The sequence below is a fragment of the Bufo bufo genome, chromosome 1 (genome assembly GCF_905171765.1).
Source record: "Bufo bufo chromosome 1, aBufBuf1.1, whole genome shotgun sequence".
NCBI classification, from domain to species: domain Eukaryota; kingdom Metazoa; phylum Chordata; class Amphibia; order Anura; family Bufonidae; genus Bufo; species Bufo bufo.
The window spans coordinates 604,644,738-604,672,223 of record NC_053389.1 but is presented as its reverse complement, the minus strand read 5'-3'; the positions used below and the strand labels follow the sequence as shown (position 1 = coordinate 604,672,223).

Sequence of the window (27,486 nt, the reverse complement as noted above, 5' to 3'; positions counted from 1 at the left end):
GGAGCCTTACAGGGGGGTGATCAATGACAGGGGGGGTGATCAATGACAGGGGGGGTGGTAAATGACAGGGGGGTGATCAATGACAGGGGGGTGATCAATGACAGGGGGGGTGATCAATGACAGGGGTGGTGATCAATGACAGGGGGGTGATCAGGGAGTCTATATGGGGTGATCACCACAGTCATTGATCACCCCCCCTGGAAGGCTCCAGGGAGACGCCTGTATGTGTTTTGCAGATCCGATCCATCTATCAGTGGATCCGTAAAAATCATGCGGACATCTGAATGGAGCTTTACAGGGGGTTGATCAATGACAGGGGTGTAATCAATGACAGGGGGGTGATCAGGGAGTCTATATGGGGTGATAACCACAGTCATTGATCACGCCCCTGTAAGGCTTCATTCAGACGTCCGTATGCGTTTTGCGGATCCGATCCATCTATCAGTGCATCCGTAAAAATCATGCGGACATCTGAATGGAGCTTTACAGGGGGGTAATCAATGACAGGGGGGTGATCAGGGAGTCTATATGGGGTGATAACCACAGTCATTGATCATGCCCCTGTAAGGCTTCATTCAGACGTCCGGATGCGTTTTGCGGATCCGATCCATCTATCAGTGCATCCGTAAAAATCATGCGGACATCTGAATGGAGCTTTACAGGGGGTTGATCAATGACAGGGGGGTGATCAATGACAGGGGTGTAATCAATGACAGGGGGGTGATCAGGTAGTCTATATGGGGTGATAACCACAGTCATTGATCACGCCCCTGTAAGGCTTCATTCAGACGTCCGTATGCGTTTTGCGGATCCGATCCATCTATCAGTGGATCCGTAAAAATCATGCGGACATCTGAATGGAGCTTTACAGGGGGGTAATCAATGACAGGGGGGTGATCAGGGAGTCTATATGGGGTGATAACCACAGTCATTTATTATGCCCCTGTAAGGCTTCATTCAGACGTCCGGATGCGTTTTGCGGATCCGATCCATCTATCAGTGCATCCGTAAAAATCATGCGGACATCTGAATGGAGCTTTACAGGGGGGTAATCAATGACAGGGGGGTGATCAGGGAGTCTATATGGGGTGATCACCACAGTCATTGATCATGCCCCTGTAAGGCTTCATTCAGACGTCCGGATGCGTTTTGCGGATCCGATCCATCTATCAGTGGATCCGTAAAAATCATGCGGACGTCTGAATGGAGCTTTACAGGGGGGTGATCAATGACAGGGGTGTAATCAATGACAGGGGGGTGATCAGGGAGTCTATATGGGGTGATAACCACAGTCATTGATCATGCCCCTGTAAGGTTTCATTCAGACGTCCGGATGCGTTTTGCGGATCCGATCCATCTATCAGTGCATCCGTAAAAATCATGCGGACATCTGAATGGAGCTTTACAGGGGGGTAATCAATGACAGGGGGGTGATCAGGGAGTCTATATGGGGTGATAACCACAGTCATTGATCATGCCCCTGTAAGGCTTCATTCAGACGTCCGGATGCGTTTTGCGGATCCGATCCATCTATCAGTGGATCCGTAAAAATCATGCGGACGTCTGAATGGAGCTTTACAGGGGGTTGATCAATGACAGGGGGGTAATCAATGACAGGGGGGTGATCAGGGAGTCTATATGGGGTGATCAGGGGCTAATAAGGGGTTAATAAGTGACGGGGGGGGGTGTAGTGTAGTGTAGTGGTGCTTGGTGGGACTTTACTGAGCTACCTGTGTCCTCTGGTGGTCGATCCAAACAAAGGGGACCACCAGAGGACCAGGTAGCAGGTATATTAGACGCTGTTATCAAAACAGCGTCTAATATACCTGTTAGGGGTTAAAAAAAACACATCTCCAGCCTGCCAGCGAACGATCGCCGCTGGCAGGCTGGAGATCCACTCTCTTACCTTCCGTTCCTGTGAGCGCGCGCGCCTTTGTGCGCGCGTTCACAGGAAATCTCGCGTCTCGCGAGATGACGCATATATGCGTGACTGTGCGCAGGGCTGCCACCTCCGGAACGCGATCCTGCGTTAGGCGGTCCGGAGGTGGTTAAGGATTCTCTATTTACAGTTCCATGGGTCATGGGTGCTACATCTTGGAAGACTGTAATTACAGCCCCTTCATCTGTAATCTCTTCCATCTCTCTCTCACTCTTTGGCCAGGATCTGTTCTTTTTGTTGGAAATTTTGGAAAGCGACACATAATGTCTCTGGGTGGTTCACTGGGTTTAGGAGTTGTCAGTAGAGCTCTGTGTGCAGAGCTCTGTCTGTGGTAAAGGTAGAGCCCAGTAGTTATTTGCATATTTCTTTAGAAGAGGCCTCTGATGCAACTGATTCTAGAACGCATCTGAAGCGTAACTTGTTTCTGCGACCGCAATTATCATAATCCTCAATATAATCATAAAATCTGTTTAAATGGAGTTGACTTTTGGTGATATTGTTAGAGGCTGATTTTGAGAATGTGACAATGTGCAGAACAATCTTGCAGAACATCTTGCTTGATATCAGAAAGTTTGTCTAATACCGGGTGAAGAGTCTTGCTCAATGCTTGAGAGAAAAAGCTCATCTAGTCTGCAGTATTACTAGTATTTGTGTATTAAGATGCTGGGAAGTATTTTTTGGCGACAAAGGTATTATTGATTCAGAGCAGGATTGTGGACACAAATATTTATTAATATCTCCCCAGGTAGAAGTGCCTTTTCCATCTAAAACCGAGATAGTGCTCATTTGTCTACTGATTTTAACCATATAGATGGGCCGAATGCAGCTAAGATATTCGTGGTCAAAGCTGTAGAGCAAAGTAGCTTATAGCACTACATGTCTCAAGTGATGTGTGTTAACTGCTACAGAGTGGCGTCAGAGACTAAATAAAACCCAGTGTGACCAATTGCATTCAGAAGTCCCCTAATTAGTAAATAGTGTCCACCTATGTGTAATTTATTCTCTGTATAACTACAGCTGTTCTGTGAAGGCCTCAGAGGTTTGTTAGAAAACTTCAGTGATCACACAGCATTATTAATTCCAAGGAACACACCAGACAGGTCAGGGATAATATTGTGGAGATTTGTAAAGCAGGGTTAGGTAATAAAAAATAAATAAATATCCAAAGCTCTTAACATCTCATGGAACACTGTTCAATCCATCATCTGAAAATGGAAGGAGTATGGTACAACTGCAAACCTACCAAGACATGCTGTCCACCTAAACTGACAGCCGAGGCAAGGAGAGCACTAATTAGAGAAGCACCCAAGAAGTCCATGGTCTCTCTAGAGTAGCTGCAGAGATCCACAGCTCAGGTGGGAGAATCTGTTCACAGGACAACTATTAGACGTGTACTGCACAAATCTGGCCTTTATGGAAGAGTGGCAAGAGGAAAGCCATTTTTGAAAACAAAAAAGAAAGCAGAGGGGAGGGGGAGAGGAGGCAGCACCAAATGTGTAGTACAGTGGTAGATGATTATAGTATTACGGTAGAAATGCGCTTACCCAGTGGCATACATACAGGGGTCCCAGGGGTCGCAGTTGCGACCGGGCCCGGCACTCCAGGGGGCCCGGCCGCCTGTGAACCCCTGGCCCTGCAGTAGTGCGTGCCACTCAGTCTCAGGTGGGCCCGCGGCGGCGGCAGGTGACAGGGAGATGAACGCTTCCATTGTGGAAGCGTTAATCTCCATAGTGATCTGTATCGCCGTCCTCAGGACAGCGATTCAGATTGCTCTGATAGGCTGCGGGCCTTGTGCTGGCAGCCTATCAGAGCGGTGCAGGCGGCGCGATGATGTCATCGCGCCGCCTGAGCTGTACAGCGCTGGACACAGGATTGCTGCTAAGGAGGTAAGTATAAGGGTTTATTATTTTTTTTTAATACCAGACTTTACTTGGGACATGAGGAGACACTTGATACTGGAAAATGGGATGGGGGGGAAGGAAGGTTGGCACTTGATACTGGAAAATGGGGGGGAAGGTTGGCACTTGATACTGGAAACTGGGGGGGGGGAGGTTGGCACTTGATACTGGAAAAAGATGGGGGGGGGGTTGGCACTTGACACTGGAAAATGAGGGGGGGGGAGTTGGCACTTGATACTGGAAAATATGGGGGGGAAGGTTGGCACTTGATACTGGAAAAAGATGGGGGGGGGGAAGGTTGGCACTTGATACTGGAAAATGAGGGGGGCAGTTGGCACTTGATACTGGAAAATGAGGGGGGGGGAGTTGGCACTTGATACTGGAAAATCAGAGGGGGGAAGGTTGGCACTTGATACTGGAAAATGAGGGGGGGAAGGTTGGCACTTGATACTGGAAAATGAGGGGGGGGAAGGTTGGCACTTGATACTGGAAAATGAGGGCGGGAGGTTGGCACTTGATACTGGAAAATGAGGGGGGGGAGTTGGCATTTGATACTCGAAAATGAGGGGGGGGGAGTTGGCACTTGATACTGGAAAATGAGGGGGGGGGCGGTTGGCCCTTGATACTGGCACAGGGGGCGGTTGGCACTTGATACTGGCACACGGGGCGGTTGGCACTTGATACTGGCACAATATTGGGGGCACTATTCGGGACCACAGGGCACAGTATTGGGGTAGTAGGATGTTTTGTTCAGAAGATGGTAGGATGATGGAAAAGTAGTAAACTAAGTTTTTTTTTTGTCAAACTTCAGAGATTAAAAACGGCGTAAAAATGGTGGTCTGGTCTGAAAGGAGAAGACGAGGACAGAGAACATCTACATCGAAGGAGACGTCACTGGATGTAAGAGGTACGGGCACGATTTATGGGTGGGGCTGTGTGTGGTTTGAGGGCGGGTGGGGACACAGGGGCCCCATAATCTCCTATTGCCCGGGGAAATGCCCCTCCCATGGATCAGTTTCGCACCGGGGCCCCATGGATTGTGTGTACGCCACTGCGCTTACCGGAGTGTGTTGTAAAGAGTCACAACACCTTCAAAAGCCTTTCTGGTAAATAAACCCGACCAGCATCCGGGGGGTGCCTTGCTGCAGCCTTGGTTCCAGGACGCACTTGCAGGTTAAGTGCGGAGGCGATATCAGGTAAGTAAAAAGAAAAGGAAAACAACTGGAACTCCTTTTTCTCTTGTGGCGCTGCTAGGCTGGATACATCAGGCAGGTGGTGCAGTAAAAAGGTTATACTTTATTTGTCTACGCGTTTCGAGGGCATAGGGCCCTCTTCCTCAGGACAATCACACTCATCAAATATTTTTTTTTCCTTTTCTTTTTACTTACCTGATTTTTTAAAGCAAGACATAAGAAGTCCCATTTGCAGTTTGCCAAAAGCCATGTAGGGGACACAGCAAACATGTAGAAGAAGATGCTCTGGTCAGATGAGACCAAAGTTGAACTTTTTGGCCTAAATGTAAAATGCTATGCATGGACAAAAACTAACACTGCACATCACCCTGAACACACCATGAGGATCCAGCGGCTCTTGGACATCTACCCAGGGGCGTACATACAGGGGTCGCAGGGGTCGCAGTTGCGACCGGGCCCGGCACTCCAGGGGGCCCTGCCGCCTGTGGACCCCTGGCCCCGCCCTGCAGTAGTGCTGTGCCTGCCTGTATAACCCGGGCGGCCGACCCGGGACCCGGGGCCCGCCGTCCAGTGTTGCGTTTCTGCGCTGCAGTGCCAGGCCAGGCCAGCCCTACCCTCGTTGAGTCTCCTCCCCCTGATTCTCCTCCCCGTGCGGCGTGCCTCGTCATTTCCTGTTGGGCGGCCGCACTGGACATGACATGACGTTTCCCTAGGCTGCGCAGGCGCACAACAACGCCGAGACGCAGCAGGGAGAAGGCGCCGGAAAAGCTTTCGGGAGAGCGCGAAGAAGCCGGTGCCGGTCCGGAAGTGAAGATAAGATTTGTTTAAAAAAAAAAGGTCTTCATAATTGCTCACCACATTTATGGTGAGTGAGTTCAGAGTAGACTCAGAGTAGGGTCTGATGGGGGCTGGCAGGGGCTGGCTTTATAACTAGCTCTACTATATTTCTGTAGCCTGCAACCTCTGACTGCCCAGTTGGGCTGAAACTACTACACCAAATGGATATTGGTGCAATTCTGAGCTACTAGTCTATATAATACATGTATTATATAGACTAGTAGCTCAGAATTGCACCAATATCCATTTACTATTACTGCCAGAACATGTTTAGTGTAGTAGTTTCAGCCCAACTGGGCAGTCAGAGGTTGCAGGCTACAGAAATATAGCAGAGTTAAGCTACTTGCACACCTGCGTTAGGTGCGGATCCGTCTGGTATCTGTACAGACGGATCCGCACCTATAATACAAATGCTTGTATCCGTTCAGAACGGATCCGTTTGGCTGCAAGCAGCGTTTTGGTGTCCGTCTCCAGAGCGGAATGGAGGCTGAACAAAGGCAAACTGATGCATTCTAAACGGATCCTTATCCATTCAGAATGCGTTGGGGGCCGGCTAAACTGATCCGTTTTGGGCCACTTGGGAGAGCCCTGAAACGTATCTCACAGGCGGACCCAGAAACGCCAGTGTGAAAGTAGCCTTAGGCTACTTTCACACTGCCGCTTCTGGGTCCGCCTGTGAGATCCGTTTCAAGGCTCTCACAAGCGGCCCAAAACGGATCAGTTTAGCCCCAATGCATTCTGAATGGATAAGGATCCGTTTAGAATGCATCAGTTTGCCTCTGTTCAGCCTCCATTCCGCTCTGGAGACGGACACCAAAACGCTGCTTGCAGCAGTTTAATGTCCGTCTGACTATGCGTAGCCAAACTGATCCGTCCTGACTTACAATATAAGTCAATGGGGACGGATCTATTTTCACTGACACAATATGGTGCAATTGAAAACGGATCCGCCTTCCATTGACTTTTAGTCCAAACGGATCCTTTTGCATTATCTTTTTTTTTTTTTGTTCGTGGTAATGCAAACGGATCCGTTCAGAACGGATACAAGCATTTGCATTATAGGTGCGGATCCGTCTGTGCAGATACCAGATAGGTAGGGCCAGATTTATCATTACTCTGACAGCTCACTCCACTTTCACATATAGCTAAAGTCAGTTTTAGCCAAGTCAGATTTATGATCGGCCCTTTTAGACTGTAATAAATGTTGTTTGATGGTAGCAGTTTATCTGTCAGTAAGCAGCTTTACAAAAGTCGCACGTCTTTCCGAAAAAGTCGCACGTTCTATTAAAAAGTCTCATAATATAAGCATGGTCCTCACTGGAGTGAAATTGCGAATTTTTTTGCGACTTTTTTGCGACTTTTTAAATAGTCCCAATAGTAAATCTGTCTAGAGATTCATTTACATAGGTAAACACGCCCACTTTCAGAAAACTGGCGAGCATAGTGCAGAGCAGAAAAAAAGAGCAGATTTGTGTGCAGTTTTAGCGATTGCACAAATATTTGCGACTTTTTCACTCCATTATTCTGACTTGAGCTAATGATAAATCTGGCCCATTGAGTCCAGTCACCATGATGCTGGTTTAGCTGCCACCTTCAGTAGGTGTTGTAGGCCACAGTGTGACTGTTTCGGTACTGACATGAAACGCAACTGTGAGTGCACGGATCTACACAAATGTGATGCTCATAGATACTAGGCAGGTAGTGGAACAGTATTGGTGGATAAAGTTTGGAAACTGTGGAGCAGTGATAAAAGGAGGATTTGGCTCAGTATTAGCAGCAGCTCTGGACTCATGCGTCTGCTCAGGTATCATGCAGGTATCTAATAGAAAAAAATATTGCAGTCTTGTACAATCTGCATGTCATTATGTGCATGTTAAAGACTGGTTGTCTGGGGGTTTTGCTTGAGGTGAAGCAGTAAATGCATTAAAATAAAGAAAAAGCGTATACTCTGCTACTCTAGTGTTCCCTATCAGTCCTGCAGTGATGATATAATGTACATCATTCGCATGACTGTTACATTGATTGAATGCAGAGGCCCCATAAATGATTTATCTGACGGCACCCCCGAAGAACGTCAAGGAACACCAGAGTGGCAATGCTGGAGCAACAAGGAATTTAATAGTCATTATAGGTAATTCCTTTATTTTATAACATTTCCTAAGTTTCTTAAAATCCTGAACAACCCTTTTAACATATACACAATAACTCAGGGTTAGTGCCGTTTATATCTTGCTAATAATTTTTACTTGGTAAGGTGCAGAAGGTGTTCAAATGACTTATACCTCATGACCTGGACCTGGATGTGATGAATAGTCCACCTTACCTGCTGAGATCTGAACATCGGCCACAATTCTTTCTGGACGAGGCAGTTTCTTTGGGATAGATGCCAGATCAGCTACTGTTGACATGATGTTATCCCATAAAGACATAAGCGATTCAGGATCCTCTAGTGAGCGGACTGCATCAGTAGGGACAGTCAGGATAATATTCTCTGTAATAAGCTCAGCCCAAGGAGATGTTGAGGTGCGTAATGTATCCAACCACGAAGAAACCTTAGTTTGTCCTGGCGACAAGACACATTTAGGTGACTGTATAGTATATGAAACCAGTTATTACATGATATAAGAATATTAGGAAAAACTAATTTATACATTGCATGTATGGCACAGCACCAGACAAAAAAATTTAGAACAGTCTTGGGTCTGGAATTTTTCCTGTTGCTAAAAGAGCATACAGTACTAATCACAGTGTAAAACTACACATTTTATATATGCAACATATTTAATTCAGATTGTATGAACAATACATTTGCAGACTTAATTGATCATTAGGGGTACAGATACGGCAATCTGTCACAAAGACTGGGATCATCGAACGGTGTGTTGTTTTCCTGGTGCTCAAGTTCGACATATCACAGATCGGGATGATAGATTCTGGGAGAGGCAGGCAAAGACCCAGCGGCCATGGTCCACATTGGAACCAATGACAAAGTTAGAGGTGGGTGGAGGGTCTTTAAAAATGATTTTAGGGATTTAGGTCGCAAGCTCATGGCAAGGACCTCAAAGATGGTATTTTCGGAAATGCTACTGGTACCACAAGCCACACCAGAAAGGCAGCGGGAAATTAGGGAGGTTAACAAGTGCCTCAAGAACTGGTGTAGGAAGGAAGGCAGCACCTCAATGGGGAAGGGGCAGCTGTTTTGGGGAAGAAGATCGCTAGAAGGTTGGAGGAGCATCTAAATTAGGGACTGGGGGGTAATTACATTATGGGGGGGGGAAATTGTGAAGATGGAGACCTGAGGCGAGGTAATGGAACTGGAGGTGGAATGGAGGGAAGGATTAGAATAGTTCATACGGAAAGGTGTAGGTAAAAAATATACAAAAACCTCTTAACCTCTAAGCCTCACTAATAAAACTGGTGAACTGAAATTTCATAATGTCTGAAGAGGACTATGAAATAGTGGGAATAACTGAGACATGGCTGGATGATGGCTATGATTGGGCAGTTAACTTAGGCTTCTTTCACACTGGTGTTACTCGTTCCGGCAGGGTAACAGCCTGCTGGATCCGTACTACAGTATACACCCTTGTGTTGCCGGAAGTCCGCCTGGTCCCATTCACTATAATGGGGAGCGGCGTAGATCCAGCCGCTGCATGGCAAATATACCGAGAGGCAGCTGGACAAATACCGCTGACCCCCATAGTTCTACCACTTTACTGATCACTAGTCAGACCGCTATGTGCACAAGACAGACATAGCAGAGCTGGAGAGGGTTTAGAGGAGGGCAACTAAAGTAATAACTGGAATGGGTGAACTACAGTACCCAGAAATATTGTCAAAATTATAATTATTTATTTTAGAAAAAAGAAAAAGACAACTGAGGAGAGAATTAAAAAGGTTGTCCGGGTTCAGAACTGAATCTGGACATAAGCTCTCCTTCACTAATTTACTATGTCTGAGTGGAGCATCAGAACATTTCTTGTTCCCCCTCACCCTGCACTGCATCGCGCAGAACAGGTTTTTTTTCTTTACTACCGATGACGTGCTGGTCTTCACATGGGTATGTTTGGCGGAGACTTCTGTGTTTAGCGCTGCCCTGTAAAACAACCTAGGGCAGCAATAAAGATAACCCATTAGTGCCAGGATCACTGCTAGGTGGAAGCCTCCTCCTATCATACTGAAAAAAGCCTGGTACGTCACCGGCAGTAAACAAACAGCCCTTGTACTGCATGATGCAACGCAAGGCATGGGGGAGCATCTGAGGTAGAAATGCTCTGCTGCGCCACTCATACATTGGTAGTGAGTGAAGGGGAGCTTATGTCCATGTTCAGCTCTGAATTCGGACAACCCCTTTAATAATTAATGTATGTATAAACATATCAAATATGTCAAAAAGACATCCGACCATCCAGTCCAGCCTGTTACCTTGCAAGCTGATCCAGAGGCAGTAAAAAAACAAAACTGTGAGGTAGAAGCCAATTGTCCTCACTTTAAGGGAAAAAATTCCTTCCTGACTCCAATCAGAAAACTCCCTGGATCAACGACCTATCTCTAGTAGCTATAGCCTGTAATATTATTACACTCCAGAAATACATCCAGGCCCTTCTTTTAGTGAATTCACCATCACCACCTCTTTAGGTAGAGAGTTCCATAGTCTCACTGCTCTTACCATAAAGAATCCTCTTCTATGTTTGTGTACAAACCTTCTTTCCTCTAGACGCAGGGGATGTCCCCTCGTCACAGTCACAGTCCTGGGGACAAATAGATGATGGGAGAGATCTCTGTACTGACCCCTGGTATATGTATACATAGTTATTAGATATCCCCTCAGTCGTCTATTTTTCTAAAGTGAATAACCCTAATTTCAACAATATTTCTGGGTTCTGTAGTCCACCCATTCCAGTTATTACTTTAGTTGCCCTCCTCTGAACTCTCTCCAGCTCTGCTATGTCTGCCTTGTTCACAGGAGCCAAGGAACTGTACAAAGTACTCCATGTGTGGTCTGATGACTAGTGATTTGTAAAGTGGCAGGACTATGTTCTTATCATGATGCAACCCATTATCTTATTGGCCTTGAAAGCAGCTGCCTGACACTGGTTTCTACAGCTTAGTTTCCTAAGTCCTTTTCCATGACAGTGTTACCCACTGAAGCCCTTAGAAGGGTCACACAGAGATTGGATTTGAACTGTGTTTAAAAAAAAAAAAGGACCATGCTTTGAGAAAACTGCAAGTGTTGCCATCCAAGGTGCAGGGATGCAGATGAAGTTGATCACGCTGCATGCTGTGGTGGGAGCTATACTCGGTTAAAACTACAGCAGCACGGAAGGTTCAAGCAATAACCATCAGTCATCTTGGGCGCAACCGGAGCATATAGACTGACCAGAGGCTGTACAAATGTCCTACATCTGTTCCTCTGATCTATTGTTCAATATACTTTGCCCACCACATGTAAGACTAACCTCTTCTGGAGACTGCAATAAGTATTATTGCCTGTGTACCACTAATAGAGAAAGTAACCATAAAGAATATTGTGCATTTTCATTAACCACTCCTTTCAAGTAGAGGAATGTCTATACCTACCATTTATAAATGTTGGAGCTGGTTCTGCCCCATAGATTGTAACTGGAACATTTCCTAGTTGACTCTTTCCCTTTACAATAACGTAAAGAAGTCCTCCCCAGACACAGGATATCACAACCTTCTCGTGAACAACATTCTTTCTATGTACAACCACCGGAGCACGACACAACTGTGATGCTCCGCTCAGGTTATCAGATTGACAGCCAACTTGTACCTGGAATAGAGATCAGGCAAGATTATAAGGCCTCATACACCTGGCAAAGCCATATGCACAAAGCAGAAGTATGATAAGACAGATGCACATCTATGCTGCAGAAGTTCTTCTTATGGATTAAACATGATAAAAACCACCATACATCTCCATATAAAAACAGAAGCATACAAAGGTGCAGTATGAGCTCATAGAATTTAACATAAGAAGTAAACATCAAAGAAACCGAATGATTTCTATTACAGGAAAACTAATTTAAAACTATGTGATTCTTACATGTGACACTTAAAGGGGTTTTCCAATATTTTTATCCAGAGGATAGGTCATCAGTATCTGACACCCAGGACCCCCGCCAATCAGCTGTTTCGAGAAGACAGTGGCACTTCTGTGAGCGCCCTGACCTTCTCTTTGCTTTTTCTAGGCTAAGTGATGACACGTTCATATGTAACGTGGCCTAGGCACAGTTCAGCCCCATTCAAGTAAATGGGGCTGAGCTGCGATACCAAGCTCAGCTGTTATACGGTGTAAGGCACTGTGCTTGGTAAACTGCGAGAACTCACAGGAGTGCGACTTTCTTCTCAAAACAGCTGATCAGCGGGTGTCCCAGGTGTCGGACCCCCACAATCAGATGGATAGGTCATCAGTAAAATAATGTTGTTTAGAGATTTTAAGGGAACTAGCAGGTAGGTAAGAAATGTAACAATCTCTGCTCCAGAACCCAGGCAATGAGGTCGGAGAGGGCATACCGTAGCATGAGCTCATCTGTTCTGGAGCAGAGACAGAAGGGGACTTGGCTTGAGAGCCAATTAGTGAGATCTGTACAAAGATATCACTTCACCTTTCATAAATGGTAACATTACACTGGAACTGGTTTTACAAAGCAGGTCAGAGTTACCTGGAGGCCCTTGCCTGCAGCTGAGGCTGGAAATACAAGTGTTGCTTTTTTGTTAGGAGGCAAGTATAGCCCTGTACTTCTCCATGAATCACCATCTGGAAGCACAACATAAGTGTTAATACAGTGTACACCAGGGCTGGATTAAGCTTGGAGGAAGCCCCTGGGAAAAAGTCTGGTAGGGGCCCCATAATATAAATCTTTGAATTATCTGGGGGGAGAGGTGGTGTACCTGAGCTATATGTCTATCTGCTGCTACCACGTTAAGGTCTGGCATACAGGCTGCCGCTGGTCAATCCATCATTCTAGTGTAAACACTGCAATCATCAGTCAATCCATAGTCTAATGTAGACACTGCAGTCAGTCAGTCCATAGCCTGGTGTAAGCTCTGTGGTTAGTCAGTCCAAAGTCTAGTGTAAATGCCTCAGTCAGTCCATAGTCTGGTGTAAGCTCTGTGGTCAGTCAGTCCATAGTCTAGTGTAAACGATGCATTGTCAGTCCACAGTCTAGTGTAAATGATCCATTGTCAATCCATAGTCCAGTGTAAAGAATGCATTGTCCGTCCATAGTCCAGTGTAAATGATCCATTGTCAATTCATAGTCCAGTGTAAAGAATGCATTGTCCGTCCATAGTCCAGTGTAAACGAAGCGTTGTCAGTCCATAGTCCAGTGTAAACGAAGCATTGTCAGTCCACAGTCTAGTGTAAAAGATGCATTGTCAGTCCATAGTCTAGTGTAAAAGATGCATTGTCCATCCATAGTCTAGTGTAAACTAAGCATTGTCAGTCCATAGTCTAGTGTAAATGAAGCATTGTCAGTCCATAGTCCAGTGTAAACTAAGCATTGTCAGTCCATAGTCCAGTGTAAACGATGCATTGTCAGTCCATAGTCCAGTGTAAACGATGCATTGTCAGTCCATAGTCTAGTGTAAACAATGCATTGTCAGTCCATAGTCCATCTGTGTAAACGATGCATTGTCAGTCCATAGTCTAGTGTAAACGATGCATTGTCAGTCCATAGTCTAGTGTAAGCGATGCATTGTCAGTCCATAGTCTAGTGTAAACGATGCATTGTCAGTCCATAGTCTAGTGTAAACGATGCATTGTCCATCCATAGTCTAGTGTAAACAGTGCACTCAGTCACTGCATAGTGTAGTGTAAATGAACCCTGCCCTCTTCTTGCAACTCCCACAGAAGAAAATGGAGCATGCTTGGAGTTGTAATTTCACAAGAGCTGGCGTGCAGGAGGTTGCTGACCTCTGCTGTAGTGTCTTGCTGCTCCTGAAAGGCACTGACATCTGTAGGTTCGGCAGTGTCATCAGTCCAAACCTGCAGATGTGATGGAGGCCCCAACTTCCTGTTTAATGGTGGAGGCCCCAGGGCTCATGCCTTAGGTGCCCTCCCTTTAATCCAGGGATGGGGTACACTGTGCACTGGCATCATTTTTTGGGCTAACGATTGTCTGTAGTACCTGTATCTGACTTCACAAAAATAATATATAGTTGTATGACTTGTATTCTTGAGCCTTAAAGGCTATGTACACCTTCGGGGGCAATCTTTTTATGCTTGCATTTTACTCATTTGGGGCTAAAAAATCATTGAGCTGTTATATCACAAAGGTTTAACAGTTTTTCTAGCTATGTGCATCCTACTTTCACTTTGTACTGGTCATCTAAGTACCCTTATCTTTAAATTACTAAGATGTCATAAACACTTATTTAAGTGGTTATAGCACCATCTAGCGGTGTTAAATTGTAATACACTTCGTTTTCCTGTTACAAAGACTACTGCATTATGGGAGTGCAACGCATCCTGGGAAAGAGAAGTCTTCAGTCTCCAGGACACAGTACAGAGCTGTCCTATGCATGTCTCCTTCTCAAACTCCACAATCCTTGTAAAAGCATATCTGGTGAAAGATCTACCTTTGTTTCGTGTTATGCAGAGCTGTTTAGTTAGTTGTATTGTTACTCAAGGAGTTACTACTCTTAGGCTACTTTCACACCTGCGTTAGGTGCGGATATGTCTGGTATCTGCACAGACGGATCTGCACCTATAATGCAAACTATTGTATCCATTCAGAACGGATCCATTTGCATTACCATGAACAAAACATGATAATGCAAATGGATCCGTTTTGACTTACACTGAAAGTCAATGTGAGGCGGATACGTTTTCAATTGCACCATATTGTGTCAGTGAAAACAGATCCGTCCCCATTGACTTACATTGTAAGTCAGGACGGATCCGTTTGGCTCCGCATCGTCAGGCGGACATCAAAATGCTCCAAGCAGCTATATGGTGTCCGCCTCCAGAGCGGAATGGAGGCTGAACGGAGCCAAACTGATGCATTCTGAACGGATCCTTATCCATTCAGAATGCATTGGGGCTGAACTGATCCGTTTTGGGCCGCTTGTGAGAGCCCTGAAACGGATCTCAGAAGCGGACCCAGAAACGCCAGTGTGAAAGTAGCCTTAGCTAACCATGCAATCCTATGTATAGGGAGCCATTTTACCATGTGCTTCATTGTTAATGTAAATGGTGTAGTACATGCTTTTCTATGCTTAAAGCGAACCTTTCACCAGGATTTCACCTAATAAACTATTAACAGTACCTTATAGATTATGCTCATTCTGTTTAAATGCATTCTTGTCCCGCTTTCCTGGAATGTATATTGATGAAAAAAACGACTTATAAAGTCCTTGTCTCCAGCTCCTGCAGTCACGGTGGAAGTCAAGGGGGTAGCCCTTCCCTCACTCCGGGCTGTACCTCCCCTGCCCTAACCCCTCCTCTAACTAGTGAAACTGACACCCGGCTCAGTCGCCGGGACCGCGCTTGTACTAGCGGCGCATGCGCCGTTGGTCTCAGTAGCAGCGCGATCCCGTCTAGGCGCGGACTGAAGTGCGATCCTGTGAGTGAATTGCGCATGCGCCGTCCGTCCCCAATGCCTCCCTGTCTTCTATTCAATAGTTTATTAGGTGAAATCCTGGTGAAAGGTTCGCTTTAATACTTATATGTGCTATTTGTATTCTTGTAGTTTTACCACTCAAATGTACAATCTCTCACTCATGCGCACCGCGCAGAGAGTACAACCTGTTGACCAATAAACAAGTTAGACTACAAAGAACAGTCCTCTTATTTGGAAGACATGAATGGTTTATGCTGAATGTCAGACTGCACACTGAGTAAACGTGTAAGAAAACATAACAGTGTACATAGCCTTTAAGTGGGGTCCAGGCCAGTAAGACAAGAAATGTATACAGTACAGGTATACCTGCTGGTCTCTGGATGCTAAAGCACACTACAGTCACTAGCTTCAAGATAGGTCACTCCTAGCAGCCACTTTCCATAAATCATGCAGATCTGCCTAGTCCAAGGAGAACAATCCTTTTTCACAATGTGCCCCAATTTACTGCTTAGCATAGCAAGAGAAACCTCAAATATACTGCATGTCACAACCCCCACATAACAGTGCCAGTGCCAGGTTGAACATGCATGTCTACACACTGACAAAAAGTAAAAGGGCACCAAAAATGTATTCAAATCTAAAGACTCTCTTAATCTCTCAAAGGTGCTCAGTTCCTAAATTTACCATGTGGAGAAAAGATAAGGGACATGACTGAGGCATACTCAAACTGATCACAACACTAAACGCTAAAGGAAAATAAAGAAAAATTCATGTATTTATAGAAAACCATAAGAAGTGAAGGAAGTCAGCAGCTCCTGGAATGCAGTTATGAACACATCTCATGCTTAATACCACCTCTGTCTGTGGCTACCTCAGTGGGCAGTGGGCAGTGAAGCGAGGTGTACTGGGCTTGCTGTTCTCTAGACAATGCAGTGGTTTGTAATAACATATCCCAACCTGGGAGATGTAAATCAAGCCAGAAAGGGCATCGTACTGGCCAGTGAGATAAGCACACCGCTTGACTCTTTACAGGTAAAGGTCTTTAATTAGTTCCAGCAACAAAGAATATGGATAAGGATATGCTTAGAAACTTGTTTATAAGATAACAGTGGTGATGTAGTGGCACAATATGTAGTGACTGGTCCCCTTTAAATGTGATTTACATAAATGTGGAAAGAAAAGGGATGCAGAATAAAGGGCTGACCACAGGGGCAAACGTAGAAGGGTCTCATGGTAGCCAGAAACCACCTTCTGAGCAATTTAGCCAAAAATTTTGGTTGGAAAATCTATGGGACCTGTATAAATGTATACAGGTATGCAATGAGCTTTCCCTAGTGGCAATGAGCTCCCCCTAGTGGCAGCTGCAGAAGGCAGTATTCTATCATGTAACTGGAAGGTTGTGTCAAAGGAAGAAGATTTGGAGTTGTATGATGTAGTACACACATGATGTATTACAAGAGGGGAGTGCTGTTATATCTGTGGTGAACATCAACACACTTGAACCCCCCAAAAATGTGTGTGTTTGCCCCTGATCCATGTGTCCTTGACCTCAATTATTTCTTCACTGTCAGTGATGAAAGACAAAAAACATAACTTTAAAGGGGTTCTCCGTGAATGATTTAAAATGCCCCCCCCCCCCCCCCCCCCCCCAAGCAGCTCTGCAAGTGGAGGTGACCCATCCTGTTGACATTCTAGACATTCTAGGACAGGTTGCTGGTGGCCATTTTAACCAATTCCCAGAAAGCCCTTTTAACATTTGCTTGCTGGCAATAAAGTAGTTCCTTTTTAGTCCTTTATCTAAATACACTTGTATACAATGTTAAAACGTTACCCAAAGCAAATCTATTGTGATGCAAAACTCACTTCATGGAAAACCTTTATCAGATTTGTTCACAATTCCTTTTGACGTGAGCACACAATTTTCCACATTTTCAAATGCATTTTCAATTATACTTTACCAGGAGTTGTGCCATCAATATCTATATGTGTGGGTTCTCCTTGAACATCAAGCTCTCCTGTGTCCTCTTGAACTAAGTCATATAGGCAGTTGACTTCTTGAGCCAAACACATTAGAAAAGCCTCTTTGGATTGGTTTTTCACTGGACGCTCTTTACTAACTTCGGGTAAATTACATTGTACCAGATATGAAAGTTCTTGCCATAGGGACACCCTAAGAGGTGTGGCAGGCAACTTCAGATAGCTAGAGACATCTTGATTGAGCTCTGATAACCAGGAGCTTAGAGGGGGTTTAATCTCCACTCCATTTTTCAAGTCTCTCAGAAACTGACACACTGATCTGAGAAAATGATATGCGTTAGTAGTAGACTCAGGAACTTTATAATTGCCATTTTGTATGGTTCTTTCCAGAATGCTTATCCCAAATCTATTGAGGATTTTGTTTCCTGGATACTGAGAAGGAACGTCTGAATGGGAGTATGACCAGTACCAGGCATGTCCAGCAATAAGAAGACTTCCTCCTTCTGCAACAAACTGATGGATTTTGTCTACTTCTGCATCACTATAAGAATTGCAACAATAAATGCTGAATTCAGAACTCACATTGGAAGTTGCACACGAGATACCCTCAGCCTGCAGTATGGGAATCAGGCCTCGCATTGCCTTGTTAACACCAATCATCCCATTTCTTCCTGCATCCAGCCATGAAATGGCATTTAGGATAAAAGACTTCAGCTCTAGTCTTCCAAGGAAGCCTTCATGAGACCCCACTACAACACGTCCTCTGCCATAGTATGCAGCAGCAAAAAAACACTGGTGGCTGCTTGTCAGTCCAAGTGGAAAAGTCAACGGTCCATGTAGCAGGAGTTTAGAAACAACAGCACTCCCAGTAACATCCAGACTGGATACTCCATTAAATATTTGTTTTAGGTCCATGGAGAAGTCCACACTGCAAATAGATGTATAATGACTTGAATATTTCTCAGTGACACACAAAAAAAATGAATTTCTGGATGACATGATCACTAAACCATGTCAAAGCAAGAGAAAAACAGTAATAAATATCATGAAATAAGTGCATTATCTACACAGAACTAGAAGATGAATTAGAAAACCTCATTAGTACTTACATGGTGCAAATATGTACTTACTCATCAAAAGACGGAAATGGTGGTGGTTTCTCACTCACTGGGAAAATCCCATTTTCTCCAGTCTTATTAGTGAAATAGACTCCAGCTACAGATGTTATTTTGTTTCCAGGAAAATCGAAGAAAACGTTTAATTCTGGGTGGCATTCAGACCAATGGCAGGCTTGAGCTCCAATAAGGAGACCGCCACCTTCCCTCAAAAATGAGATAATTTCTGATAATTGGCTTTCATTATATTGTGTCATGCAGAACACTCCCAAATCTTCCTTAAAGCCCGAGGTCGTGTCAATTTTATGTCCAGAGATAGATAGAGTGTCTGCCAGGAGACCTAGGCTGTTTTCGATGCCAATTACTGCTTCTGAGGATGGTTTCAACCAGGATATCGCATTCTGCAGAAAATCCTTAAATTGTGGCTCATTCAAATATGATTCATGACTCATGACAACCAAGCGGCCCTTGCCGTATCTGGATGCAGCAATGAGAGCATTCTTTGCAGGAGTCTCCAGCACTGGGAATGCTGTGTCACCAGTAAGAAGAAGCCTACAAGGAATACTGTCTCCTGTAAAATTCAGATTCTGGATGCCTTTGGTAAGTGAGGCATAATCTTCATTAGCCAACATGATTTCTTGATAACTGTAAAGATAATAAGTAAGCATAAAAACAAAAACTGTAAAACACAAATTCGTCAAAACAGTATAAAAAGGTATGGAAATACTGTAGTCATAGGGACTTCTGCTTGATTACTGTTATGCTGCAGTTACGTAATTGGCAATGCTATATGGGCAGGGGGCAGCGACTTGATCAGTTTGTAAAGTCATTAAGGAATTTGTATACTTCCATGCTTTACAAGGCTGCCTCATGTGTATAAGAACAATACTGCCAGAACCCTAGTAGGAAATCGGTGCATGGAGAAATGACGCAGTGGATGGTACATGGTAGTGGATGTGCAATGGGCGCTTCCCCCCACGGCCCTCCTATATCACATCCCAGGTGTAGGAAATGCCGAGTGGTGTTGTGCGGCCTAAATGTCTCTTTATGTGTCACGGTGCTCCTACCTGCATACTGCTGGACCCCAGGTTTTGGCTCCGAAGCAATGAAATTCGGAAAGAACTTGAGTCCAGACCTTGAGATGAAGTTCAATGGCAGCTTTACTTTGAATAAACGTTTCTTAAAACAGTTTACAGGCTTTGCCTTGGTTCGAGCAGGCTTTAGCATAAGCTGTCAGGCAAACTCAACCCTGCTATATCTTTCTCTCACTCTGCTGTACTGACCAGCTGACTTAGTAACTTGGCTTCTTCTTTATGCTGCAATTCACTCTTTAATTGGACTTAGCTTCAGCCGAGGAACTGATCTCCTGGCTCCTGAGGCTTCTGTGGTTCAGCCTCCCTGGCCAGCATAGCTTAAGGTGCTCTGGCTGGTGTGGGCACGTCCAGCAGAGATGTGCCCCTGCACACCCTTCCCCTTGCAGGGGGTAAACTAAACTCACTCTAACTGGTCCCCACCCTTCCTGCAGGAAGTAGGACTAGCCCACTTCCCTACAGAGGGGGGTCAGAATGGAATGGAACGCTCCATTCTACCTAAGTACAGCTCTGCCGTGTTTGCTGCCACCTGCTGGTGAACCAGGTACATTACATTTATAACCGTTACGTAACAATATTATAGATGGACATTGTGGTGAACCTGGAACAGAATACATAGATGACATTGATTTAGCCCAGTGGTCGGCAAAGTGCGGCACTGTTCTTCAGGAGAGAGCTACCCAGCACCAGCTGTTGGGTACAGTAGCACCTATTGGTACCTCTCAGAATTTGAATCAGTTCAATTTCTGAAAGATGCCAATAGAACTTAATTAAAGCACGTTTTATAGACCATCTATCTGCTTAATATTAAGGAACACCCTGTGTAGAAGCTCATAAAGAAGTAGCCCTTTCCATATCGTGGGCTCCAAAGTAGTTGTATATGTGCCAGCATTTTCCATGGCATAAGAGTCCATGCTCTTAGAGTATCAGTCAAAGCTATGATATTGTGGCCTAGATGTTATAAATAAGCTAGTGATTTCTTCTCTGTATGGCTTGGATAAGGCCCCATTCACACGTCCGCAATTTAGTTCTGCATTTTGCGGAACGGAATTGTGGAACCATTCATTTCTATGGGGCCGCACGATGTGCTGCCCAGATACGGAATTGTGGACCCGCACTTCCGGGTCCGCAATTCCGTTCCCGAAAAAAAATAGAACATGTCCTATTCTTGTCCGCAATTACGGACAAGAATAGGCATATTCTTTTAGTGCCGGCGATGTGCGGTCCGCAAATGCGGAACGCACATTGCCGGTGTCTGTGTTTTGCGGATCCGCGGATCCGCAAAACACGCTACGGACGTGTGAATGGACCCTGTAACGGACCGTTTCAGCAGACAAGGGGATAAAATCCGTTTAGGCGATAAGCCCCTTTCTGAGAGACAGGCACAGCTACTGCAGGATACACCAAACTCCCGAACTGGATACAAAGTAGCACTCCAAACTGGAACCTCACGAATAGCTGCTGGCAGACGAACAGGAAAAGCATACAATCCTGGCAATCGGTCTTCTAACAGCATACAGCGAATCCCCCCAATAACGAGACAAGGCTCCGTGTTGAGGGTCAAACAGTGGTCTGACTGTACTTCACGTACAGCCTCTTTTATTCATAAACCACAAACATAGTATTGCCCACAGGGGTTTGAAATACAACCAATCAGTAATTAACAACACATACAATGTAACTACAGCAACCAATCGTTCACGCCCCCAGAGGACCAGAATGAAGATTGTGACATAGGACAGATACAACATATCCCCACAATGCATCATGGTCTCCTCCCCTCTGTCTGGAGACAACCTGAGGAGCAATCCAATTATCTCTCAGAACAAAGGGAGATCGCCAATACACATGTAGATACAACAGGACAGACATCACCATTTAAACACACAATGGGACAATGGCACAATAGAAACACACCCAGCATTTTCCTCCCAAGCTGACAAGTTACACTTATTATAAATTGTTACAACTTTGTGAGTTTACATTGGCCATACATATAACTTACATTAATTCAAACAGTATAACGTGGGGACAAACCTATCCAAAATTCACTTGAATAGGTTCAGGGGTTTAAAAGTTAGTATATGGCCCATAATCCAGGGGCAAGAGGCCAGCAGCCAGTCCTCTCCAAAACCCAGTGGCGAGGTTGGTTTCGCCACAGACCCTAAATCTGAGCATTCCTTCAGAGAGAGGGAATCTTGGTTGTTTAATTAACTTCAGCTCCAATTGGATAATACTCCAGGTGAGCTGTTTTAATTTGGCTTTCAAAATTTGATGATCTAACTAGGGGTTGAAAACAGGTAAAGAGGCTCTGTCACCCAGATCAACCCTACCCTACCAGGCATATAGCCTGGTGGGGTTGATGAAAATGACAAAAATAATACCTTTATTTCTTCTGTAGTTGTTCTGGTGGTGGAGAAAAAACAACTTTTATAAATATGAAAATTAAGTATTTGAGCACTCGGAGGCAGGATTATGCCATCCATGCACTGCTTTAGCGACGCCTCCGTTGCTTCATAATTAGAGATGAGCGAATCGAAGTTGACGAAGTGGAATTCGATCAGAATTTCAGGAAAAATTTGATTTGAACCGAATCCGAATTTCTTCACGCTTCGTGGTAACGAATCACATTTTTTCCTAAAATGGCTGCTGTGGAGTAAGGAACTCTGGGAAGGCGGGATCACCCATAATGTCATGCACGCAGCCAATCAGCAGCCAACCAACCCTGTGATGTCACAGCCCTATAAAAAGCCTCAGCCATCTTGGATTCTGCCATTTTCCAGTGTACTTAGTGCAGGGAACTTCATTGGGCTAAAAAAAACTATTTACAAGTGCAGGGAAAGATTATTCAAGGTGTAGGGAAAGGACAGGGAGGAATCATTGCACAGCATTTATGTAGAACAGGGTTCAGTAGGGGAGGTTACAGCCTGGGTAATAGGAACAATCCTATTACACCTTGCTGCACTGACTGGGGATCCAAATTGCCATTATACAGCTCTGTAATTCCAGCAAACCGTTCTTGTTATTGGGGTGCAAGTGCTGTTTGATACAGCAATTAACAGGATTTATTACAAGGAAAATTTTCTACGTCTTATTTGCCCTTGTGCGGTGCAGTTAAATGTTCTAAAGCATTTTTTGGCATCTATTAGTGGGAAAAAAAGGGCTTATTAGCCATTGTGTGGTGAAGTGCAAAAATTACAGCCCTTTTTGTCGTGTATTAGTGGCAAAAGAAAAATATATTTGCCGTTCAGCGGTGCAGTTATATGTTCTAAAGCCATTTTTGTCATGCATTAGTGGCAAAAGTAAAATATATTTGCCGATTAGAGGTGCAGTTTTATGTTCTAAAGCCCTTTTTGTCGTTTATTAGTGGCAAAAGAAAAATGCATTTGCCATTCAGCGGTGCAGTTATATGTTCTAAAGCCCTTTTTGCCGTGTATTATTGGCAAAAGTAAAATATACGGATGTAGCAGGGTTAACACACATGATTTATATGAGACATGTTATCTAAACTAAATGCAACTAAATGCACTAAGCAATTGCTTTTCAATGGCTTTTGTCAAGATAACGCGATGAGTTAAGAAATTTGAGTTAAGAGTGTGTGTGTTACCCCTGCTACATCTGTATTTGCCGTTCAGCGGTGCAGTTATATGTTCTGTGGCGTGTATAAGTGGAAAAAATAAGGGCCTATTTGCCATTCAGCGGTGCAGTTTTATGTTCTAAAGCCCTTTGTGGCGTGTGTTAGTAGCAAAAGAAAAATATATTTGCCGTTCAGCGGTGCAGTTATATGTTCTAATCTAAAGCCCTTTTTGTCGTGTATTAGTGGCAAAAGTGAAATATATTTACAGTTCAGCGGTGCAGTTATATGTTCAGTGACGTCAACACAAGCTTACTGCTGACACCCTCTCCACTCTGTCGGGGGGCCCTACTTGTATAAGTGTTTACTAGAACAGGTTCTGTAGACATCTATGTGGAATCAGCTGATCTGATGACGGTGTAAAAGGAGTGCGCTTCTTCTTGGCGCTAACATCGACCTGTAAGGCTGAGTTCATACTTAAGTTATTTGGTTAGTTTTGGCCCTGTGACTGCCTAAATAAGTGAAGTGTGCAGTGATTCTAAGAGCGACGCCTGTCATCTGCATGTCATACTGACTCACAGTATTATTTCACTACCACAGCAGACTGTGCGTGTTACTGCAAGGCACAGTTTTCTACACCACTATAAAGGCTCTCTGCAGTCAGGAAATAGCAGTTTTTTAACGAGATTCCCTGCCAATAAATTCAGATCGAACCAAATTATTATTTTTTTATTCTTATTCGGCGTACCAGCTGAATCAAATTTTTTAAATAGTCGCTCATATGCCTTCAGATTGACAGCGCTAGACACTCTGGTCTAGCGCTGAGATCCCGCGCCTGCGCACAACATCTTTGCCTTCATTCCCATGAAGATGTCTAGGTATCGTTTTTGTCAGTGTCATCAACCCTACCAAGCTATATTCCTGGTAGGGTAGGGTTGATCTGGGTGACAGAGCCTTTTAAAGGCTCATTAATCTTGAAGATTTTAAGTAGAGATGAGCGAAGTTTTCAAAAATTCAGTTTGGACGCTTTGCCAAATTTTTCCAAAACTTTTGCTTCATTCCGAATTAATTGGTCACAAAGGGCGTTAAATCAGTGTACATCACTGTGCATTGCAGCAACATGCATAGCTAGTCCCTTCTGTTAGTGAAACTGTTACTGTGCGTCAGTATGACAGGCAGGTGAAAGGTGTCACTATTAGGCTCAGTTCACACTTAAAGGGGTTGTCCGGGTTCAGAGCTGAACCCGGACATACCCTTTTTTTCCACCCAGGCAGCCCCCCTGAGGCTAGCATCGGAGCATCTCATGCTCCGATGCGCTCCCGTGCCCTGCGCTAAATCGCGCAGGGCATGGGCTTTTTTGTTTTCAATAACACACTGCCGGGCGGTAACTTCCGCCCGGCAGTGTGTTCAGTGACGTCACCGGCTCTAAGGGGCGGGCTTTAGCTCTGCCCTAGCCGTTTTACTGGCTAGGGCAGAGCTAAATCCCACCCATCAGTGCCGGTGACGTCACCGGGGTTCCTGTCAGCCCCATGGAGAGCCCCGGTACGTCACCGGAACTCCTAAAAATGTCTTTGCCCTGTGCAATTTAGCGCAGGGCAAAGGAGAGCATCGGAGCATGAACTGCTCCGATGCTCATGTCAGGGGTGCTGCCAGGGTGAAAATGGAGGGATGTCCGGGTTCAGCTCTGAACCCGGACAACCCCTTTAACTTATTTGGTCACTTAGGAGTCAAAAACACAAACAGGTGCAGATCTTTTCAGAATAAGTTATCTGTGAGTAGGATTGGCTCCTGATTTGGCTCATCATACAGTAACTGAAGTGTGAACTCAGCCTTACAGGTCAATGTTAGTGACAGGTATAATGTACTTATATAAGGTGCAGTGGTCCAAGATTCTACTATAGAGTGAAAGAGCTGTATCGTTTTACCCTGTCTGCTGCTTCCACATAGATTACTAATCAATTTTGTTAGCCACTGATACAAGTAGAGCCCCCCTGACAGAGTGGAGAGGGTGTCAGCAGTAAGTTTGTGTTTACGTCACTGTTTATTTTTCCTTTCCTGAACTATACCAGACACCAACAGGCTCAAGGACTGGTCCACCTTTTGCCATACATACATATGGAGGGCTGGTGCAGCTTTTTTTTAGAGAAGTAGTGACGGCTTGGGACGGCTTGGGACTCTCCATCCTGGCTCGGCACAAGCCACCAGTTCTCTGAAATGTCCACGATATAGAAAGGGAGGGACTGTAGTACCAGCAACTTGGCCAGGAGCACATTCAACTTCTGCGCTGTTGTTTGAGTGCACGCATACTTTTGTCTTTTTTCAATCGACTCAATTGCTGGCAACAGCTCCCTTCTGCTGAGGTAGTGGAGCCCTGACGGCTTGAGAAGGGGTGAGGGCCGATGGGAAATGGGACAGGCTGTACCACTACATTAGCACCACGTTTTTTCCCAGGCCACTTTATGGTGACGCTCCATGTGTTGACGCAGGGCCGTGGTGCCAACATTGGCACCCTGGCCGTGCTTCACCTTCTGCCTACAGATCTTACACGCCTGTACACAGTTCTTAGTATATTCTAACCTGAAGCGTCCCCATCACTATGGGAACGCCTCTGTGTTAGAATATACTGTCAGATCTGAGTTTTCACGAAGTGAAAACTCAGCTCTGAAAAAGCTTTTATGCAGACGGATCTGCGATCCGTCTGTGTGAAAGTAGCCTACGGCCACGGATCACGGACGCGGATGCCAATCTTGTGTGCATCCATGTTTTTTCACGGACCCATTGACTTGAATGGGTCCGTGAACCGTTGTCCGTCAAAAAAATAGGACAGGTCATATTTTTTTGACGGACAGGAAACACGGATCACGGCCCTGCTGATTAGTAAGTATTGGCGTCATGTATTTGACCCTGTCCCCACATTCACCTGTTCACTCAGTTTTAGTGCATTTAGTAGTGTGCTGCTACTTTATTTTGTGTGCTGATTAAACAATGTACAAATATTCTGAGAATGAGAGTCTGAGAAACGACACAAATGGCACCAGGATTCAGAGGATTGCCGCACTGGGAAGGTTTACAGATGCCAACAACAGGAAATTTTTATCCCCAAACTGTGGCAAAGGGGACAAATGAGGCGAGCAACAGGTACCACCACGGCTCAATCCACGGCTCAATGGTCTGTGTATTTAAAAACAAAAAGCTCCCATACGATGAGTATGGGAGCTTTTTGTTTTGAAATACACAGACCAGCAATTTTCCAAGGGTGCAATACAGGAAAGAGTCTTGCCGGCAGTTCTCTTCTGTACTGCGCCTTCACCGGATACTGAAGCACACGGCACAATGCAAGGCTTTAGGAGGTCAGGACCAGGTGTGGATTGTAGATTCTTAATATGTGTCTGCAGTAAAACTTGTTGGCGCACAACTCAGGGGACACAATTACATGTTTAACCTCTTAGTGACATAATTAATTTTAGCCTTAAGGACCAATAATTGTTCCCCCCTTTGTGTTCTAGCAGTCATCATTTTTCTTCATTTTTTTTTTTATTCTACGGGAATAATTGTAGTTTTTTTAGGAACCATTTTGGGGTATATACAGTGGATATAAATAGTCTACACACCCCTGTTAAAATGTGAGGTTTCTGTGCTGTAAAAAAAATTAGACAAAGATAAATCATTTCAGAACTTTATCCACCTTTAATGTGACCTATAAACTGTACCACTCAATTTAAAAAACAAACTGAAATCTTTTAGTTGGAGGGAAGAAAATTAAGTAATCACATTCAAAATCATGTTAAATAGGAGTCAGCATACACCTGCCATCATTTAAAGTGCCTCTGATTAACCCCAAATAAAGTTCAGATGCTCTAGTTGGTATTTCCTGAAATTTTCTTAGTCACATCCCACAGCAAAAGCCATGGTCCACAGACAGCTTCCAAAGCATCAGAGGGATCTCATTGTTAAAAGGTATCAGTCAGGAGAAGGGTACAAAAGAATTTCCAAGGCATTAAATATACCATGGAACACAGTGAAGACAGTCATCATCAAGTAGAGAAAATATGTCACAACAGTGACATTACCAAGAACTGGACGTCCCTCCAAAATTGATAAAAAGACGAGAAGAAAACTGGTCTGGGAGGCTACCAAGAGGCCTAGAGCAACATTAAAGGAGCTGCAGGAATATCTGGCAAGTACTAGCTGTGTGGTACATGTGACAACAATCTCCCGTATTCTTCATATGTCTGGGCTATGGGGTAGAGTGGCAAGACGAAAGCCTTTTCTTAC

General features: G+C 44.7%; 1 protein-coding gene and 1 long non-coding RNA gene across 2 annotated transcripts in view; one reads left to right on the top strand and one right to left on the bottom strand.

The window, feature by feature from the left end:
- Positions 1 to 27,486, bottom strand: part of LOC120985568 (TRPM8 channel-associated factor homolog) — a 44,673-nt gene that overhangs the window by 14,492 nt on the left and 2,695 nt on the right. Inside the window, exons 2-6 of the mRNA XM_040413586.1 lie at positions 18,562 to 19,191; positions 17,413 to 18,359; positions 12,554 to 12,648; positions 11,448 to 11,661; positions 8,191 to 8,430 (exon numbers count right to left, since the gene is read on the bottom strand). Of these exons, the coding sequence (XP_040269520.1) occupies positions 8,191 to 8,430; positions 11,448 to 11,661; positions 12,554 to 12,648; positions 17,413 to 18,359; positions 18,562 to 19,178 (2,113 nt within the window). The 5' untranslated portion in view covers positions 19,179 to 19,191. The remainder of the gene's footprint in view (positions 1 to 8,190; positions 8,431 to 11,447; positions 11,662 to 12,553; positions 12,649 to 17,412; positions 18,360 to 18,561; positions 19,192 to 27,486) is intronic.
- Positions 4,651 to 14,266, top strand: LOC120985570. Its single transcript, XR_005775553.1, has 3 exons — positions 4,651 to 4,662; positions 10,055 to 10,062; positions 14,018 to 14,266. It is a non-coding gene; the product is annotated as an uncharacterized LOC120985570 (long non-coding RNA).